General features: G+C 36.5%; 1 protein-coding gene across 12 annotated transcripts in view; it reads left to right on the top strand.

Moving 5' to 3' along the window:
- The window catches only part of ZMAT1 (zinc finger matrin-type 1), a 47897-nt gene extending 28436 nt beyond the window's left edge, over positions 1 to 19461 (top strand). For 2 of the 12 annotated variants that reach the window (XM_015127836.3, XM_077989202.1), the window contains exons 3-7: positions 3940 to 4041; positions 4121 to 4295; positions 5851 to 5919; positions 15023 to 15122; positions 16933 to 19461. In XM_015127836.3, coding sequence (XP_014983322.2) covers positions 3940 to 4041; positions 4121 to 4295; positions 5851 to 5919; positions 15023 to 15122; positions 16933 to 18244 — 1758 coding nt within the window. In that variant the 3' untranslated portion in view covers positions 18245 to 19461. Of the gene's footprint in view, positions 1 to 3939; positions 4042 to 4120; positions 4296 to 5850; positions 5920 to 6067; positions 9031 to 9409; positions 9513 to 9863; positions 14563 to 15022; positions 15123 to 16932 lie in introns of those variants that run through there. The other 10 variants (XM_077989204.1, XM_015127837.3, XM_077989203.1 and 7 more) reach the window with 10 other exon arrangements.
- Positions 19462 to 20048: the final 587 nt, after the last annotated feature.

Below are 20048 nucleotides of genomic sequence, written 5' to 3'. Positions count from 1 at the left end.
TCCATGGAATAGATACTCAACTTCACTAGTGATCATCCAGGACATGCAAGTTAAAATGATAATAAACTATCATATAAGAACCATAATACTGAGAAAAATTAAAATTTAATAACACTTAACACTTCAAGATAATATGGGGAAACAGACACTCTCATCGCTGCATTTGGAGATGTAAACTGCTTCAAAATTTTATAATACCTGGTAAAGTTGAAAATCCACACTCCTTATAGGCCAAGAATTCCACTTCTAGGTATCTATTCTAAAGGAGCTTTTGAACATGTATATTGGGAGATCTATTTATATATGTTAATTATAGCAATGCTTGTATTAGCAAAATAAACTGAAAGATAATTGTCCTAAACAGGGAACTGGATAGGTAGCATATGGAGTAGAATATTATAGCATGAATGAACTAGAGTTGTATGTATCAATATCAATAGATCTTATAAATAAAATGCTGAGTTTTAAAAAGCAATTTGAAAAGAATATGTATCAAATGATTCCATTTTTATAAAAAAATTTTACAAGATAGTAATAAATAAAACTATGGATACGTGTGTGTAGTAAAAGAATAAAAGCATGAAAGGAAATCAGGTACACCAACTTTAAGAGAGAGAGAGAGGAAGAAAGGATTGTGAGCATGAGGGTATAGGATTGTATCTGTAAAATTTTACCTCTTTTAAAAAGGAAATTTGAGAGAAATGCAACAAAGTGTTAAAACTGAGTAGTGGGTATGGGTTTTGATTATATTGTTTCCTGTTATTTCCCATACAATGGGTATATTTCACATTTTAAAATTATGTAGACCATCTGTGACAAACCCACAGCTAATATAATACTGAATGGGGAAAAGCTGAAAGGCATTCCCTCTGAGGAATGGAACAAGACAAGAATGCCCACTCTCACCACTCCTCTTCAACATAGTATTGGAAGTCCTAGCCAGAGCAATCAGACAAAGAGAGAAATAAAGGGCATCCAAATCAGTAAAGAGGAAGTCAAACTGTCACTGTTTGCTGATGATATGATCGTTAACGTTGAAAACCCTAAAGACTCCTCCAGAAAGCCCCTAGAACTAATAAAAGAATTCAGCAAAGTTTCCAGATACAAGATTAATGTACACAAATCAGTAGCTCTTCTATACACCAACAGCAACTAAGCAGAGAATCAAATCAAGAGAGCTCAACCCCTTTTACAATAGCTGCAAAGAAAAAATAATTTAGGAATATACCTAACCAAGGAGTCGAAAGATCTCTATAAGGAAAACTACAAAACACTGCTGAAAGAAATTACAGATGACACAAACAAATGGAAACACATCCCATGCTCATGGATGGCTAGAATCAATATTGTGTAAATGCAGTCTACAGTAAATTCTGTGCCAAAAGCAATCTACAAATTCAGTGCAATCCCCATCAAAATACCACCATCATTCTTCACAGAATTATAAAAAACAATTCTAAAATTCATATGGAATCAAAAAAGAGCCCACATAGCCAAAGCAAGACTAAGCAAAAAGAACAAATCTAGAGGCATCACACTACCTGATTTCTAACTATGCTATAAGGCCATAGTCACCAAAACAGCATGGTACTGGTATAAAAATAGGCACATAGACCAGTGGAACATAATAGAGAACTCAGAAATAAACCCTAATACTTAAAGCCAGCTGATCTTCAACAAAGCAAACAAAAACATCAAGTGGGGAAAGGACACCCTATTCAAAGGGTGCTGGGATAATTGGCTAGCCACATGTAGGAGAATGAAACCGGATTCTCATCTCTTACCTTATACAAAAATCAACTCAAGATGGATTAAAGACTTAAACCTAAGACCTGAAATTGTAAAAATTCTGGACGATAACATTGGAAAAACCCTTCTACGTAATGGCTTAGGCAAGGATTTCATGACCAAGAACCCAAAAGCAAATGCAATAAAAACAAAGATAAATAGCTTGGACCTAATTAAACTAAAGAGCTTTTGCACACCAAAAGGAACAGTCAGCAGAGTAAACAGACAACCTACAGAGTTGGAGAAGATCTTCACAATCTGTACATCTGACAAAGGACTAATATTCAGAATCTACAACAAACTCAGTAAGAAGCAAACAAACAATCCCATCAAAAAGTGGGCTAAGGACATGGATACCACCTTACTCCTGCAAGAATGGCCATAATCAAAAAATCAAAAAACAGTAGTGTTGGTGTGGATGTGGTGAACAGAGAACACTTCTAACGCTGCTGGGGGGGATGTAAACTAGTACGGCCACTGTGGAAAGCATTGTGGAGATTCCTTAAAGAACTAAAAGTAGAACTATCATTTCATCCAGCAATCCCACTACTGGCTGTCTACCCAGAGGAAAATAAGTCAGTATTTGAAAAAGATACTTGCATACGCATGTTTATAGCAGCACAATTCACAATTGCAAAAGCGTGGAACCAACCCAAATGCCCATCAATCAATGAGTGGATAAAGAAACTGTGGTATATATACACTGGAATACTACTCAGCCATAAAAATGAATAAATGAACAGCATTTGCAGTTATCTGGATGAGATTGGAGACTATTATTCTAAGTGAAGTAACTCAGGAATGGAAAATCAAATATCGTATGTTCTCTCTGATATGTGGGAGCTAAGCTACGAGGATGCAAGGCATAAGAATGATACAATGGACTTTGGGGACTTGGGGGGAAGAGGGATAAAAGACTACAAATATGGTGCAGTGTATACTGCTTGGGTGCTGGGTGCACTAAAATCTCACAAATCACCACTAAAGAACTCACTCATGTAACCAAATGCCACCTGTACCCTAATAACTTATGGAAAAATATAATTTTAAAAATAAATAAAATTCTGTAGAGAGAGTGATTATCTCACATTATGTGCTCAAGAAATGTTAGTTTCCCTTCCCCCTACACCAACATCTTAGTTATTCTTACATATTTGGTTATATATTTGTTAGAGATTATTTCTAATGTCTCTTAAACCCAGGAGGATTTCTTTTCTCACTAAAAGAATTTGTAAGGTAGGTAGTAGAGGGCTGATATGACAGCTTTATAACATTATTAGGGACCTAGGCTTTTTTTTTTTTTTTTTTTTTTTTTTTTTTTTTTTTGAGACAAAGTCTCACTCTGTTGCCTAGACTGGAGTGCAGTGGTGCAATCTCGACTCGCTGCAACCTCTGCCTCCTGGGTTCAAGTGATTCTCCTGCCTCAGCTTCCTGAGTAGCTGGGATTACAGATGCATACCACCATGCCCGGCTAATTTTTGTATTTTTAGTAGAGACGGAGTTTCACCATGTTGGTCAGGCTGGTCTTGAACTCCTGACCTTGTGATCCACCCACCTCGGCCTCCCAAAGTGCTGGGATTACAGGCATGAGCCACCACGCTCAGCAGGCATTTTCTGTCTTTCTGCTCTGATGAACTGGTTTTCCTCCTCAATGTCCACCATGGTCCAAAGATGACTATTGGAACTCCATCCTTTGTATCTTAATTCCAAAAGCAGCAAGGAAGAAGGGTAGAATAAGGGATTATGGCCCAGTCATTTAAGGAGGCTTCCCAGAAGTTCCACATAACACTTCAAATTATATCTTATTGACCAGAATCTAGTTACGTGGATACATCTTGCTGAAAGGAAGGCTGAAAAACATAGTCTTTTAGCTGGGTACATTGCTCAAGATCTGTAACTAAGTAAAAAGAAGGTATTTGATATTGGGCAGCAACTAGGAATCCATTTCAAAAACAAGAATCTAAAAGTTGTTAGCTTCTAAATTTAGCATTATTTTCATTTTAACTGACAGAGATTTGAAATCATGTGAGTCTGCTCCAAGTTTGACTAAATATATTAACACACATGAGTGCCATCCTCAAATTCAGAAAGGTGTAAATTTTGAATGACTCTTTTATTGAATAAACAAAGTCATATTATATCTTTTTTCAGGGTGAAAAACATGCTCAAAATGTTAGTTTTTATTTTCAAATGCATGGGGAACAAAATGAAGTGCCTGGTAAGAAAATGAAGATGCATGTTGAGAATTTTCAGGTGAGTGATGTGTGTCGGTATTGTGTAATTCTAAACTTTGAGTTATTGAATCTTTCTAACAAGATTGTGCCTATTTCAGGTGCATGGGTATGAAGGAGTCGACAAAAATAAATTTTGTGATCTCTGCAACATGATGTTTAGCTCTCCATTTATTGCTCAGTCTCACTATGTGGGACAGGTCCATGCTAAAAAACTGAAGCAATTAATGGAGGAACATGATCAGACATCTCCATCAGGATTTCAACCAGAGATGGGTAAGGTTCCATTCACCTCCTGATATTCAATGAAGGATCTACCTATCATGTTTTGTCTAACTCTGCCATATCCTTTTTATTGGGGGAGACTTTCACCCCAGTTGAAATAACTTGATTATTATTCTTCTTCCCAGTTAATCTCTGTTTCTGTCTTTGTTATTTAGTATGGAGATTTTAATTGCTAGTTGATTTTTAAGAAATGTTATGACCTCTCCTTTTCAGTTCACCAAATTGAAACAAAAGCAAGTGATTTGCTATACTGCTATAAAGAAACAACAGTAAGCAGCTGGAGCTCTGTCCATTTCTAATCAAATAATAAAATCTTCACTTTTTACTTCTTCCCCTTGGTATCTTTTTTGCGTTAGTATTTTCCAAAACATCTCATATGAGTGTTCAAATCAATGTCTTCACCATAATATAATTATGTGTTTCCTACTAACAGTAGGCAAAAGAAGTTACTGACTCTTTCTGTTATGACAGCCTATTTCTTTCTTCCTATGAATATAAAGTACTACTAGCATCATCAGTTAGTTACTGAGTACTTATTTTATGTTAAATCCTAAAGAAACAGGGAATTATAAAACATTGCGTCTTTCCTTCTTCCAGTGATGTTGGGTCACCAGCACATATGAGAAAACTGACTCAAAGTTACCCAAGATGTCAGAGTATACCCTGGAAAACCCAACCTGTATTTTTATAAATGCATGTGCTAGAACAAAAAATGATGATTAACCCTCTGTAATAAATAATTTACCACATTCTTTGTAGCTTCAGCACTTTAGGACTAAGGCATGCCTGGCATGGAAAATTCACCATGATACATCAATTTTGAACTCATAGTCACCCAGCAAAGTCAATGCCACGAGATATGTTATTAAAACTTTTATTTTCTTAATAAATGAAGCCAGAATTGTTTTTTTTAATTTAGTCTCTAATTTTTATACATTTTTTCGGCCTGTCATTCAAAAGATAAGATAGCATCAGTGTGCCCTAAAAGAAAAAACATCTTATAAAACTTTTATCTTCAGTCCCAAGATTTATCAACTTGGGCTTAGAGAGGAGGATAAATAAAAGAGCTATGAAATACTGGAATTGTAGGAACATGTATAGTTTTATAGCCTTAAACAACTGCATCGATTTTATTCTGATGCAAACATCACAAATGTAGAGTGAATAGATGCCTTACTTTGTTACTCAAGAAAGACTAACTTAGAAGTTAGTATATGTTTTATCCTCACTATTTTCAAAGAATCGTAAGATGGCTATCATACTTTCACTGATTTTTTATATGAATATAGTTAGGCAATGCCTAATACAGAATACTTCTTCCTTCTCATATCAAACTTGGTGACAAATTCATATTCACATTTCCATTCTCACAGAAGGAAGTTTTTTTTTTTTTTTACTTTAGAAGCTTTATCCAGCAGCTATCTGTTGAAAAAAAGAGTCCAGGGAGTGGGTTTTTAGAGAATTCTAAATTTCCCTAGTACTTTACAATAAATGCAGTTCTAATATCTGAAAATGTGTTTATCCCTTCTTATTACAACTATTTCAGCAGGAGTGCCTCTTACTACTTCTGCAGAGTCAACCTTCCTGAAGCCCCTTCCTGTCAAGCCTCCTCCAGGTGGGATTAAAGACAAGACTATGCCTTCCTCTCCCAGCAGTGATTTGGGTTTGAGTAATCCAAACAAATTTTGCAAGCTCTATCCTGCTTCCTTTAATAGTCCATTAATGACCTAACAACATTATGTTGGGGAAAAAAAAACACAAAAAAAATGAAGCCAGGGAGACATTTGTAGACAAAATAAGAGAGAAATCTCTTCCAGCAAAATCAAATGCAAATGGTAAACATAAAATTATCCCAAAACTTTTTTATAGGAAGTTTGTATTTTATAAAGCATACTAGCTTATTTGCATACCATTTTACTCTTACTGAGTGAGAGGTTGATAGTATTCATGGAATCATAGCGTTTTATAAGGACTTTCAAGTCCATCTAACTTGATCTGTTCATTTCCTAGGAAATGAGAACCTGAATGGTTTAGATGACCCCTGTCGATTTTAGTATCAAATATAGGAATTCTCATGGTTTCATGTTATTTTAGGTAAATAAGGATCCTTAGGTACATACATAAGGAAGCATTTTAAATTAATATCATGTGTTTATATCATTTTTTACTAAGTATGTTTTAAGTGTCTCTTTGGTGCTAGGCTAGTCAGTCTTGGGAATACATTTCCCTAAAGGAGCGAGCGTGTAAACTAGTTAGGTTAATAATACTTCACTGAAAGAGCCAACAGAAGCCTTTTTGTGTACATTTTTTTGTTAACTAGATGAGTGAAGCATAATGGTCCAGAAAAATCTTCATATATTTAGATGATTTTCAGTGGATAGAAGTGGGAAGAAGAAAGGGTGAACCAAAGGGCTTGGAGCTAAGAAAGAGTGGCAAGAATTCAGGCACAGTAAAGAGACTGATCCTGACTGGAGTGATCCACTTGCTCTTCTAACCATATTTTTTTTTTCATTTTTCCCCCCACAGGCACCTTCTCACTACTAGTGTATTTTATTCCCCTTTCATATTCTCTCTTCCACCCACTTCTTTTCCTCCACTTACTATTATTTTTCAGTTCTTTCTTTACCCAGCCTTTCTCCTTCATGTGAAAATGTTCATTCTTCTCTCCTCCTTGAAACTCTATTCTTTGTCATATGTAACTCTTTATGCTCTGGTTCTTCTCTATTGCTGTTTCTTTTTTCTCTATGGACTCTTGTTTTATTCATTACCTAGATGTAGGTATTCCCATGGTTTCATTCTTGACCTTACTCTGCAAACACAATTTCTATTTCCCTGGTTTCACTTCTCATCTGTATACTTATGACCTTTCTGTCAAGCATTAGATTCACATATCCAAAAGGCAGCTACTGCTTCACCTGGATGCCTCATAGCCATTTCACATCCACCTAGTCATTCAAAGTAGAAACCGGCAAGTAACTATGAACCCCCAAACACCACCTTCTTCACTTCGTGTATCTAATGAAGCACCAAGCTGTGACTCTTTTACCTCCTGAATACTACTCTCCCCTTCTCTCCAGCCCTACGCTTCCCACATTAGTTCAGGTCCTCAAGATCTTTCCTAGAGGTTTACTACTCAGAGTGTGGGTTGTGGATCAACACCATTGGCATCACCTGGGAACTTGTTAGAACAAAGACTCTCAGGCCCCACTGCAGACCTACGGAATCAGAATCTGCATTGTAACAAGATCTGTAGGTGATTTGTACTGAATAAGTTTTGAGAAGCGATTGCCACAACCTCCTAACTACTCTTTCTGTCTCCAGTTTTGTTTCCCCAAACCCACCCCCAATTTAACCACTAGAGTGTTTCATTTAAAGTGTAAGTATTTCCATGTCATTCCCCTTCTTTAAAATCCTTCATTGTTCCTTCATCTTCTAAATATAAAATCTAAGCTTCATAGCTCTCCACCATCTTGTTTCTGCCTGCCTTCTCCAGGCTTATCCCCTGCTACTTCCTGGCATGATCTATGTGGGTCAGTACCTGCAAACCACATATGGTTTCCAGAAACTATTACCCTGTTTTTTGTGTCTATGTCCTCTTTCATGCTGCCACTTTGTCTGGAATATCCCCATAACACTTCTCCTGGCTAACTCCCACTCATTCACTTACTTCAAGGTTAATCTTATGTGCTTCCTTAACCTGCATTTCTAATTATCTCTTCCTGTGTCTGTCTCCAATTAGAATGTATGGTGTTTGAGGCAAGGGACTTCATCTAATTCATCTGTATTTCCGTGCTATAGATAGAAACTGGCACAGAAATAGGCCCACTTCAATAGAGATTAGCTTAATATATGTATCAGAGAACTATTAATTTTCTTTATTTGTTGAGTGTTTATCCTGTTTTCTACTCTTTCAGGTTTCTACTTAGTGTGATTCAGCATATCCCAGCAAGTTACATAGAGATACGTGTTTTTATCTAGTATTATGAAGAATGTTGATTTAGGCAAGTGTAGAAATGCAAGTGATAGGGTTTCTGAAAATAGGAGTATATGTTCAGAGAAATGACAACTTTCACTTGTTAAGGTATTTTTCCCGTTGCTAGGTTGAGTGTATCTGAAATAAGTGGCTTCTAATTTTGTAGCATTAGGTAAATTTGAACTGAGTTTTAACTATGAGAAGTGTGTGCACTCCTGTCACTTCTAAATGGGGAGGGCCGTTTTGGCACTCTGAAGTTTTAATGTTATTAGAATGAGGAAAGAAGGATTTTGGTGAAATTCTCATCTGATGGTGGAGGAGAGGGGATGATCATCAGCATAATTTTATCCAGTCATTGGAATCACTTTACATTAGCCTCTGAAGCAAGAGCTCAGCATATTTTCAACCCTGCCTTGGCTCTTTCATTTTGAGAGTAGTAAACATTTGAACATTTAAAAATACCTGGAGAATTTTAATTAGCTAATGAGAATTTCAAAGAACAGTAACAGCAGATGCCCTCATTACAAGTGAGCAAGTGGTAATAATTTAACATATGCCACCTTAACTGTTTCACTCATCACCCATTTTCTACTGTCTGCTTTCCTCTCCATCTGCTGTTGTTTATATATGTTTCTCCCATATCTAATCTTTCTCTTTTTCTTCATCATTCTCACTGCTTTCTTCATATCCCTCATCCAGCTCAGATCTTATTAGCACAGGAATGGCTACCATAACGATATGGAACTAAAGTATGTATGTATTTTTTATTTATTGTATTCGTTTTGTTTATCTTACTAATTTTTGGCCCCATTATTGCACTTAGATGCCTCACCTTCACCTGTAACTCAACATACCTGAAATGGAATTAATAATCTCTACAATCAACTTGAATTTCCCAAATTTTCTGTCTTTGCTAGTAGTTCCAATGTTTATTATTCACCTACACTTGACTCTTTGAGGGTATCTTTGACTACCTGATTATCTATATTCTATCCATTAGCAAATCTTAGAACTATTTCTCCTTTCTGTAGCCCTTCATTACATTTCTACTACCATCACCTCACACCTTAATGCCGTAACAACCTTCTGGAAAGCTTTACTTGTACCTCATTGTTATTCTTTCACTCCCTAGTAGCAGGATTTCATCCCTGGATCAGTTCCACCCTCTACATTTTCTACTTCTGCATAAAGCCTACTGAGTGATGCTATGGAAAATTATAAAGTATAGAGATTGGGTATGTTTTCAGAGTCTTGGTACCTAGAGATTGGGTATGTTTTCAGAGTCTTGGTAGCTAACCTCTTTGGGCCTTTAGTCCTACTTAATCTGTTTCTTTTTCCTTCACTTTCCCCTTAGCGACAATTTTAAACCTGTATCATTCTTCAAGACTCTCTTCCCCTGCTCTACATTCCTTCTCCTCACACTTCTCAGACAAGCTCCTTTGTGATTTCATCGAGAAAAATTTGGCCCTCAGATGTGGATTACTACCAAGTATCTTGGTTTAACCAAACCCTCCTGTAACCCTGAGTTTTCCTTTAACTACTACATTCTCCCCTTCCCTTCTTAACCAAGTTTTTTTTTTTTTTTAAATGTAGTCCACTCTTACTGTCTTCACTTATTATTTACTCAACTCACTGCCATTTGTTGGCACTTCTTCCCTCAGCCTTCACACCACCAGTCTACCACCTCACTGTGACTACTGCTCACAGTGCCAAAGTGACTTCTAAATTTGTAAGTCCAATGAGCATCTTCATTTAGCTCCTTTGACATCACTCTCTCCTGTTCATTCTTATAATTTGCTGTCCTTTGCTTTGGTGGACTTTTCATAGGCTCATCTTTTTCCACCATCTTTCTTTAAAGAATGGCATTCTCCAGGGTTTTATCAGTATGTTGCTATTCCTGTGCCCACCTATACATTATCTTCAGGAGATTTCATCCAGTCTGATTATTTTGACTATCCACCCGCATGTTCTGACATCTCCAAAATCTCTCTGACCTATCTTCTGCCTTTCATACTCCTGTATATAACTACCTGTTGGACACCTTTACATGAAAGTTTTGTAGATATCTTAGACCCTGTGTTCAAACTTACACTATTCACCATTGCCTACTCTCCCACCCATTAAAACAACACATACATCTGAAGTTCCAATTTCAGTTAATGGGATCACCACCCACCCACTTACCAAATTAGGTTTCTGGGAATTATTTTAGACTTCTCTAGATTCTCTCCTCTCCACTATCCCTCACATTCATTCCGTCACTAACTTTTGCCAGTTTTAAAGTTAAATGTTATGCCAATCTCCCTGCTTCTCTCTACCCCTACTGAGACCTATCTAGTCCATGTTTTCATTATGTCTTGCCTGATCTCCTTACTTCTAGGCTTACTCTTCTTAAATTAATCCTTTGTATTGCAGCCACAGAAGAGACTCATCTAAAACACACAATTGACCAACCACGTCACTTAATACACTTTGAGGTTTCCCAAAGCACAGAATAAAAAATTCGGGCTCCTTAGCATAACATATAAGTCTTTCTTTGACCCATTTTGCCTCTTCCCATCTCTTTCCCTTATGTTTTACTCTACAACAATTCCAAAGTTTAAGAAGTTCGTGTAAGCACTTCTATGCTATTTTCATGAATTTTTGTCCCTAAAACACTCTTCTCAACTCTTTTCAGGTTAACTATTCATCATCCCTCCAAGTTTAGCTAAGACATTATCTCTTCCAGTAGCCTTTTTCAGACCCCCATAGTATGCTAAGTGCTCCTGCTTCTTTGTGCTTGCATACCTCTTAAACATACCTCTCTTACTTTTACCAAGTGAGACTGAAATATTTTGTTCATGTATCTTTCTCACACTGGATTTGTGAACAACTTGGCTGTTTTATTTATCTTGTATCCCTGGCATCTAACCTGATGCTTGGTGCCACAAAGGTATTCAGTGTTTGTTAAACCGATTATTTGGATTCAACATATTGTGCTCATTTCTATCTCTGCCATACAGGAAATTATTTTCATCCCCAGAAATGCCCTTACCTGCTTTCTTACAAATTCAAATCCTTTCTGTCCTCAAAGATCCATCACAACTTCCCTTACTGTTCTGGTTCTTTGTATTCTCTCCTTTCTCTGATTTCTCATAGGCTTTACTGTTCATTGACAATTGCATCAGTTATAGCCCCTCAAGGGAATTAGCTTCCCTGAGACAAAGGATTATATTTTATTCTGCAGTATCCTTCTTAGTGCTTTATATGGTAATGAGGACATAATTTTTTCTCAATTCATATTTGCAAATTGTTTATTGAGAGGCAGTGTTGTATAGAGGGATAAACATAGATTTGGAGATATAGTCACTTGCCAAGTTGCACTACAGATTCCTCTGGTATAAAATGAAAATAATGTAACTCTTACAGGATTGAATAATAATTAACTGAAGTAGTATATATAGTACCCATCACAGAATAGGTTTGTAACAAATGTTAGGTTTGTAAAAATATTTTGTCCTGTCATAATTTTAAAATAGGTAAATTGGACGTTTTCTATTTTTCTTTATAACATAAATTCCATATTCACATGCAGTTTTTTTCCAACTTTTATGTTAAGTTCATGGGTACATGTGCAGATGTGCAGGTTTGTTATATAAGTAAATGTTTGCCATGGTGGTTTTGCTGCACAGATCATCCCATCACCTAGATATGAAGCCCAGCATCCATTAGCTATTCTTTCTGATAGCTGCAGTTTTGATTATGTGCAGCTCTCAATTGGCTTTTCCCCATTTAAGATGTGAGACCAGTGGTTCTCAACCTTGACTAATTAGAATCATGTGAGGAGCTTTTAGACCTCCCATTGCTCAGGCCATCCCTCCAATCAATTAAATTACTGTCTCTGGGAATTTAACATTCATGTTTTGTTTTCTCTTTTTTAACTCCCTAAGTGATTTTTATATGGAGTCAAGATTGAAAATAGTATTAGACATGCACTTTCCCAATTTATACTTTGAAAACAAAGACCTTAGTTCAGAGACTTATGAGATAGGGGTATGATTAGGGGAAGAGTAGGCCCCACAAGTTTTAGGTTAGTGAAGATTCTGAAAGGTACAAGCTGTAAAGGAGCCTGAGTTTCTGGGTGAACTCAGAAACAACGAATCCTAGAAGGGCTGAGAGCAGAACAGCCAAGAACAGAACAGAACTGTGGAGTAGTCTCTGGAATAAAAGAGTGAAGAGTATAAGAAACAGAATGGAGGCAGGCCCCAGGAGGATTCAATCAGGAATTCTGACCTTGGGGCCATGAATAGGTTTCATATCTTCACAGAAAGGGTTTACGCAACTTTTATATATCATTTTCTGAGATATCTGAATCCTATAAAAAGATAAAGAACATCAATATGTGAAAAAGCCAAGGGCTAAGGTAATGGTAATCAGACTACAGTTCTAGAAATGCCCCTCTGGATCTTTAATACATGACTGGCAGCTCTTCTAAACCTCTGTATTACCTCTATTAGAATATTATTTCTGATGTAATTTGTAGAGAAAGCAGGAACTGAGGAGAACACTATATACAGTATACTTTATAAGCATTAAATAAATATGTAAAAACTCTGAAATATAATCTGAGTTTATAGTCATAATGAAGATTATTGGCCCAATAATCTAGGGTAGAGTTGTCCAATCTTTTGGCTTCCATGGGCCACACTGGAAGAATTATCTTGGGCCACACATAAAATACACTAATGCTAACAATAACTGATGAGTTTAAAAAATCACATAAAAATCTCATAATGTTTTAAGAATGTTTGTGAATTTGTGTTGAGTCACATTCAAAGCCACCCTGGGCCACATGTGGCCTGTGGGCTACAGGTTGCACAAGCTTGATCTAGGGCAAGTGCTCAACAGTGGCTGCACAGTTAAATCATAAGTAAAGCTTTCAAAAAGTAAGGATGCCTGATTCCACTCCTAGAGATTCTGATTTAATTGGTCTGATATGGAGCTGTAACATCAATATTTTTAAATTTTTCCATATGATTCTAATGTGTAACCAGCATTGAGAAACACTAATCCAGAGGAAACCAGGACTCCTGCTTATCTTGCACAACTTGGGTGCCCTCAAAATATATGGTATTGGCAAAGTTAATCTGAGCCTAAGTTCCAGCACCTGTAAAAGATGGTAAGAATTTCCTGAAAGAGGTTGTTGTGAATATGTCCTCTCCTGGGTTTAGTCCTTAGCTTTGCAAGAAGTCTAATATCTTCAAGTTGATCAGCCTCAAATCAGGGACTCAGTAACCACAAACTTGAAAGTGGCTGATAAAAAATAACTGGAAAGATACTACTTTAATATGTTTCTCACAAAGCCTGTGATAATCATTTGCCATATTTGTGATCATAGAAATTTCTTGTCCCTGCCCCAGAAGCATTGAATCATGTTCTCCAGGGGAGAGCCTGGGAATCTATATTTTTAACTGACACCCTAGGTGGTTTCCCAGAAGTCTGGGAAACATTGTACTTTAAGTTATTGTATTGTCATTCTGTTATTGATTTATGGTAAGAGGAGATACATATTTCCATTTCCTAGTTTTTCTTGATGTCTGTCATCCAGGGTATCCTTTTGTTGGTATCAAAGAATATGAAAAACCAATTATAATCAGAAAGTGACTTAGTACACATGAAATTAGAGCATAGAAAAGGATAGTTTTGAGGGATCATTTCATTCAGATTTTGACATAACCTGCTGAGTTTTCCTAGGCCCGCAATAGTCAGTAGTGTGCAACCTCACGTTCTTCAAAGTCAGCATCTTTCTTTCCCCTTGCAAGCAGTCTTCTGTTTCTATGAATAGTCTTTGCTCAGACAAGGCCAATATACTTGATAATAATTAATTTAGCTTCTTTTAAATGATTAGGTGACCTTTTGGTTTAAAAGAAGATTACCATTGTTGTCCCTAAAGTCTTTGCAGGTACCAATTTATTTCCTCCTCCCTAGGGTCAGAATGATTTTATATTTGGCTTATGAAATGTATTAATTTGCTTTTTCTGATCAAAGATAAAGTGGAAGATGATGAGATTTTTAAAAAATTAATGTATCCCTTGCTTCTAATTCTACCTATGAAGCAGAATAGTGTGCTAGTTACTATATAGTTGCTAGTGTACAGTTTTTGACTCTTTTGAAGTGGTAACTAGTAGTTTTGTTTTAGAATTTTGCTTTCAGCTTTTATCCTGAGAGTGGGGCTCACTGAACCTCTCTCCTTTCTAAAATCTGTGGAAATTACTTTTGGTAACTAAGGCACTGCAGTGATCTCAGGTAAGAGAGTAAAAAATTTGCCTTTATTTGTTTTTAATGTTTTGGGACGTTTCAGGTTTTGGTTGGGTGGAAACAGAGTTGGGGCAAACAAAAAAAGGTTGGTTAAGAGATTCAGAGGCAAAGGTTGGTTGGCCATGCTAAATTTCAGGTGTCTGTTGCACCTCCATGTAGCAACAGTCAGTAGACAGATAGCAGATTCTTAGGGAAGAAGTTAAGCTAGAGAAGCAGTGTGGTGTAGTGAAAAGAATTGTGGGCATTCAATTAAGAGGCGTGGCTCTGAGAGGCTAACACTACTACTAACTTGCTCTGTGACTTTGACAAAGTCATTTGACCTCTCTGGGCCCCATCTTTATTGGAAAATGTCAAGTAGATGGTCTCTAATAAATTCTTGTCCAGTTCTAACATTATGTGATTTTAAATGTATACTGACCTTCTTAACTTGAACTCTTTGTTTTTTCAGCATTTAGTATGAGAACCTATGTTTGCCATATTTGTAGTATTGCTTTTACATCTTTAGATATGTTCCGGTCCCATATGCAAGGAAGTGAACATCAAATTAAGTAAGTATTTTTGCTAAAATTTTCCTATGATGCTAAAGACCAGAGCTTCTAGTCAAGCACTCTTCAATGTATTTTACAAACTTCTTAGGCATTCATGTCCCTATGAGTTAAACCTGGATGTGGTTGGTAATATTCGCAACATGTTGCATACTAGTGTCCCTCAGGGAGTTCTAGTTTTAGTTCTAGTAATGATAGTGTACTGGCAAAGCTGGCTAACTGGCAACCCTCCTGACTAGAGAGCAGTGTTCTTTGGAGAGATGCTAAAGGATCACTCTCACACTAATCACACAAATTCAGAGAATTTCTGGAAGGTTAGCTTGGTTCCAGGGATTCAGTGATCCAGTCACCATTTTTCCAGTGCTGTATAGTGGTTAAGAACAAAGGTCTTGCTATCAGATGGACCTGGATTAGAATACCAGATCCATTTTTCTACCAAGTGTGTAACTTTGGTCAGTTCTTATATAAGATTGTTATGAGGAAATATAATATGTGTAAGGTGCCTGCCCTGGCACATAGTAGGAGTTCAATAAATATTTAGTCCATTTTGTTCTGTTATTTCAAGGAGAGGAGAATTGAATGGACAGTTGGAGATTGGGTAGTTCAGGTAGCAGAGGGTATTTGACTATTTATCTTTGTATTGATGCTTTTAAAGTCAAGACATAGAGCCAGGTCTGGTGACTCATGCCTATAATCCCAGCACTGTGGGAGGAAGAGCCAAGGAGTTTGAGGTCAAGTCTGGGCAACATAGTGAGACCTTACCTGTACCCAAGAAAAAAGAAAAATTAGCCAGGTTTCGTGGCATGTACCCATCATCACAGCTACTTGGGTAGCTAAGGTAGGAGGACTGCTTGAGTCCAGGATGTTGAGACTGCAGTGAACCATGATCACACCACTGCACTCTAACCTGGGCAACAGAGTGAGACCCTGTCTCAAGAAAATAAATAAAATAAAATGAATAAAATAAAATCAAGACATATTCTTTCTGTTACATTGTTTTATTGTAGTAGAAAATATTTCTATTATTTGTATCTGAATATTTAGAAGCTAAATTGTCTGACTTACCCAATTAACCTAAATTTACATTCCTTTTTTTCATAGATGGGTTCCTGCTGTCTTGCCCAGGATGGAGTCCAGTGGCTATTCACAGGTTCCATCATAGTGCAGTACAGCCTCAAACTCCTGGGCTCAAGAGATCCTCCTGCTTCAGCCTCAGTAGCTGGGAATACAGGCACACACACCACACCTGGCTAGATTTATAATTTAGATTTTTAAAAATCTCAATATTACAGAATAAACACCTATCACATTTATAAGATATATATAAGGAATTAATGAAAACTTTAAAAATGATATAACATTCAAATCAGAGCATCTCTCAGGACATTAAATATTATTATTCCCTACCCATACATTGCAACATGCCTTAATATTTTTAGTGCTACGACAACATCAGATATATCTGCTACTTTATACCCTTCTTCCCTTTCATCCTGGGCCTGAGGAAATTTCCTTTTTTTTTTTTTTTTTTTTTGCATAAAAATTGTGAGGTACCTGGGAGATATATCATTGTCCATGCTCCTTTTTGGGGGCATAAAAAGTCATGATTTATGGCTTTATAATGAGGTAGGTTCTCACTGTCCATGCTGCTTTTTTGGCATAAAAATTCACAATTTATAGCTTTTATAATGAAGTAGGTTTTTAAAATTTGGGTATTTGTTGTTTTTCTTTTTTCAGACTAATACTTTTAAGAGCAAAGAAAATACTTAGAATAAAACAATCTAATAAGAATTTTCTACTGTCTTCTTTACAGAGAATCCATTGTTATCAATCTAGTGAAGAATTCAAGGAAGACACAAGACTCTTACCAAAATGAGTGTGCAGATTACATCAATATGCAGAAAGCCAGAGGACTAGAGCCCAAGACTTGTTTCAGAAAGATGGAAGAGAGTTCTTTGGAAACCCACAGATACAGAGAAGTGGTCGATTCCAGACCCAGACATAGAATATTTGAACAAAGACTCCCATTTGAGACTTTCCGAACATACCCAGCACCATACAATATTTCACAAGCAGTGGAAAAGCAGTTACCTCATTCAAAGAAGACATATGACTCTTTCCAAGATGAACTTGAAGATTACATCAAAGTACAGAAAGCCAGAGGACTAGATCCAAAGACTTGTTTCAGAAAGGTGAGAGAGAACTCTGTGGATACTCGTGGGTACAGAGAAATGGTTGATTCTGGACCCAGATCCAGAATGTGCGAGCAAAGATTTTCACATGAGGCTTCCCAGACCTACCAACGACCATACCATATTTCACCAGTGGAAAACCAATTACCTCAGTGGTTACCAACCCATTCAAAAAGGACATATGATTCTTTCCAAGATGAACTTGAAGATTACATAAAAGTGCAGAAAGCCAGAGGACTAGAGCCAAAAACTTGTTTCAGAAAGATAGGAGATAGCTCTGTAGAAATACATAAGAACAGAGAAATGGTTGATGTCAGACCCAGACACAGAATGTTGGAGCAAAAGCTCCCATGTGAGACTTTCCAGACCTATTCAGGACCATACAGTATTTCACAAGTAGTGGAAAACCAGTTACCTCATTGCTTACCAGCTCATGACAGCAAACAGAGACTAGATTCTGTTAGCTACTGGCAACTCACCAGAGACTGTTTCCCAGAAAAACCAGTACCCTTGAGCCTTAATCAGCAAGAAAATAACTCTGGCTCATACAGTGTAGAATCTGAAGTTTACAAGCACCTCTCCTCAGAAAACAATACTACTGACCATCAAGCAGGTCATAAACGGAAACATCAGAAGAGAAAACGACACCTGGAAGAAGGCAAAGAAAGGCCAGAGAAAGAGCTGTCCAAACATAAAAGGAAAAAGAGTTATGAAGATACAGATTTAGACAAAGACAAGAGCATCAGACAAAGGAAAAGAGAGGGGGATAGAGTCAGGGTCAGTTCAGGAAAGCTTAAGCATCGAAAAAAGAAAAAAAGCCATAATGTACCCTCTGAGAAAGAAGAACGTAAGCACAGGAAAGAGAAAAAGAAATCTGTTGAAGAAAGGACAGAAGAGGAAATGCTTTGGGATGAGTCTATTCTTGGATTTTGAATATTTAGTTTTGTTTACCCAAGGTTGAATTGAAAAAAAAAACAAAACAATATGGATTTAGAAAAAGACAGGAACATCCGATGAAGGAAAGGAGAGGTAGATACAGTCAGTGTCACTTCAGGACACTTAGTTTTTGTATAAAATTTTAAATTGAATTAAAAGGAGGAAAAAAAAGCCTAAACTTAACCTCTGAGAAAGAACATAAGAACTCAAGGAGAACATAAGAGAAAAGGTAACCTGTTAAAGAAAAGACAAGAATCTGTGTTTTGGAATGAGTCTACTCTTGGGTATTGAACTTTTAGTTTTGTTTGCCCAAGGATTAATTGAGGAAATCAGCTAAGAAACTGGACTTAGACAAAAGCAAGAAGATCAGATGAAGAAAAGGAGAGGTGGACACGTCAGTGTCACTTCAGGAAAGCTATTTAAGAAAACTTGAAATTTAATTGAAGAAACAACAACAACAACAAAAAGCCTAAACCTAGCCTCTGAACAACACTAACATGAGAACAAAAGAACTTAAGAGAAAAAGAAACCTACTTAAGACAGAAGAGACAGTGATTTGGGATGAATCAACTGTAGGATTTTCAACTTTTTAGTTTTGTTCCTTCAAAGTTGAAGAAAAAAAAAGTTTGGTTTTATAAAATTCATGTTATTGGAATTTTTCTAGGTGGATGGCTACTTTAAATCTCTAAAAAAGCCAAGTGAAGTAAAAGTATTCAATATGCCTTTTCCTCAAGTTACTTTCCTTCATTTTCTTAAAAAAGAAAAAACATTATTAAATGTTTCTCACATATCTCACATATAATGTAATTTCCCTAAATGAAGTTGTCTCTACTTCTGCTCATCAAATTGCTGTGATAGTGAATTATTTACTCATGAGAGATAATTTATTTTAAAGGACAGAATTACCAAGCATTACAAAATCAATTCTTTGCTTGGTTTTGTGTTAGTGTTGGTGGTATTTTATTGTTGTTTTTCTGTGTTTATGTGTCTCAGCTTTCTCCAAGGAATATGTATGAAATAACTTAAACTGATTTTTTCTTTGTTAAATCTAATTTGCAGTGTATTTTTGCATTTTCTAGTTCTGAAAGTGGAAAAATGAAACAGTCTATAATAAACTTAGATGATATATAGTTTTAAAAAGCTCTCAAAAAGTACTGATATAAAAAGTCAGTCTATATTCTGGAAATGTTTATATTAAAGTGTTTTAATTTCTACATATTGTTTTATGTAAATGATCATTTCCCATCCAAAATTATTATTTTGGGAGTTGGAGGGGCAATAAACACTTGGCACTTAATACCTCTGGGGAGATCACACTGTGAAATTGTAATAATTTTATATTTTCTACATCTTATAGAAGCTGATATTGAGTCTCAAACTCAGTTTAAGGTTAGGAAAATGTGACCAATTAGATACTTGAAACCGAAGGAGGAAGAATTTGTAAGTGGTAGAGGACCAGAGGGTGTTACCTTTGAATTTTTTGATTTTGACAGATTTTTTACACTGGTGCTCCCTTTATTTGTGAGCAGTACCACTAAGTATTTGAGGATCACAATGGGATAGTAGAAAGTGCAATGGCCTGTGAATGCAAATTCCAGGATTCTGGTCTCAGTTGCACTGTGATTCCAGAATCCAACTCGGAATCACCAGGAATATGAAAAAATAGGCTTTGTATTCTCTTTGTGTTAATCCTAACAAAAAATAAATTTATGCTCCACACAGTGACTCATGCCTGTAATCCCAGCACTTTGGGTGGCTGGGGCAGAAGAATCACTTGAGTCCAGGAGTTCAAGAACTGCCT

This window comes from Macaca mulatta, chromosome X (genome assembly GCF_049350105.2).
Source record: "Macaca mulatta isolate MMU2019108-1 chromosome X, T2T-MMU8v2.0, whole genome shotgun sequence".
Classification (NCBI taxonomy): Eukaryota; Metazoa; Chordata; class Mammalia; order Primates; family Cercopithecidae; genus Macaca; species Macaca mulatta.
The sequence above is the reverse complement of the archived record's forward strand: the minus strand, read 5'-3'. Positions and strand labels throughout refer to the sequence as shown.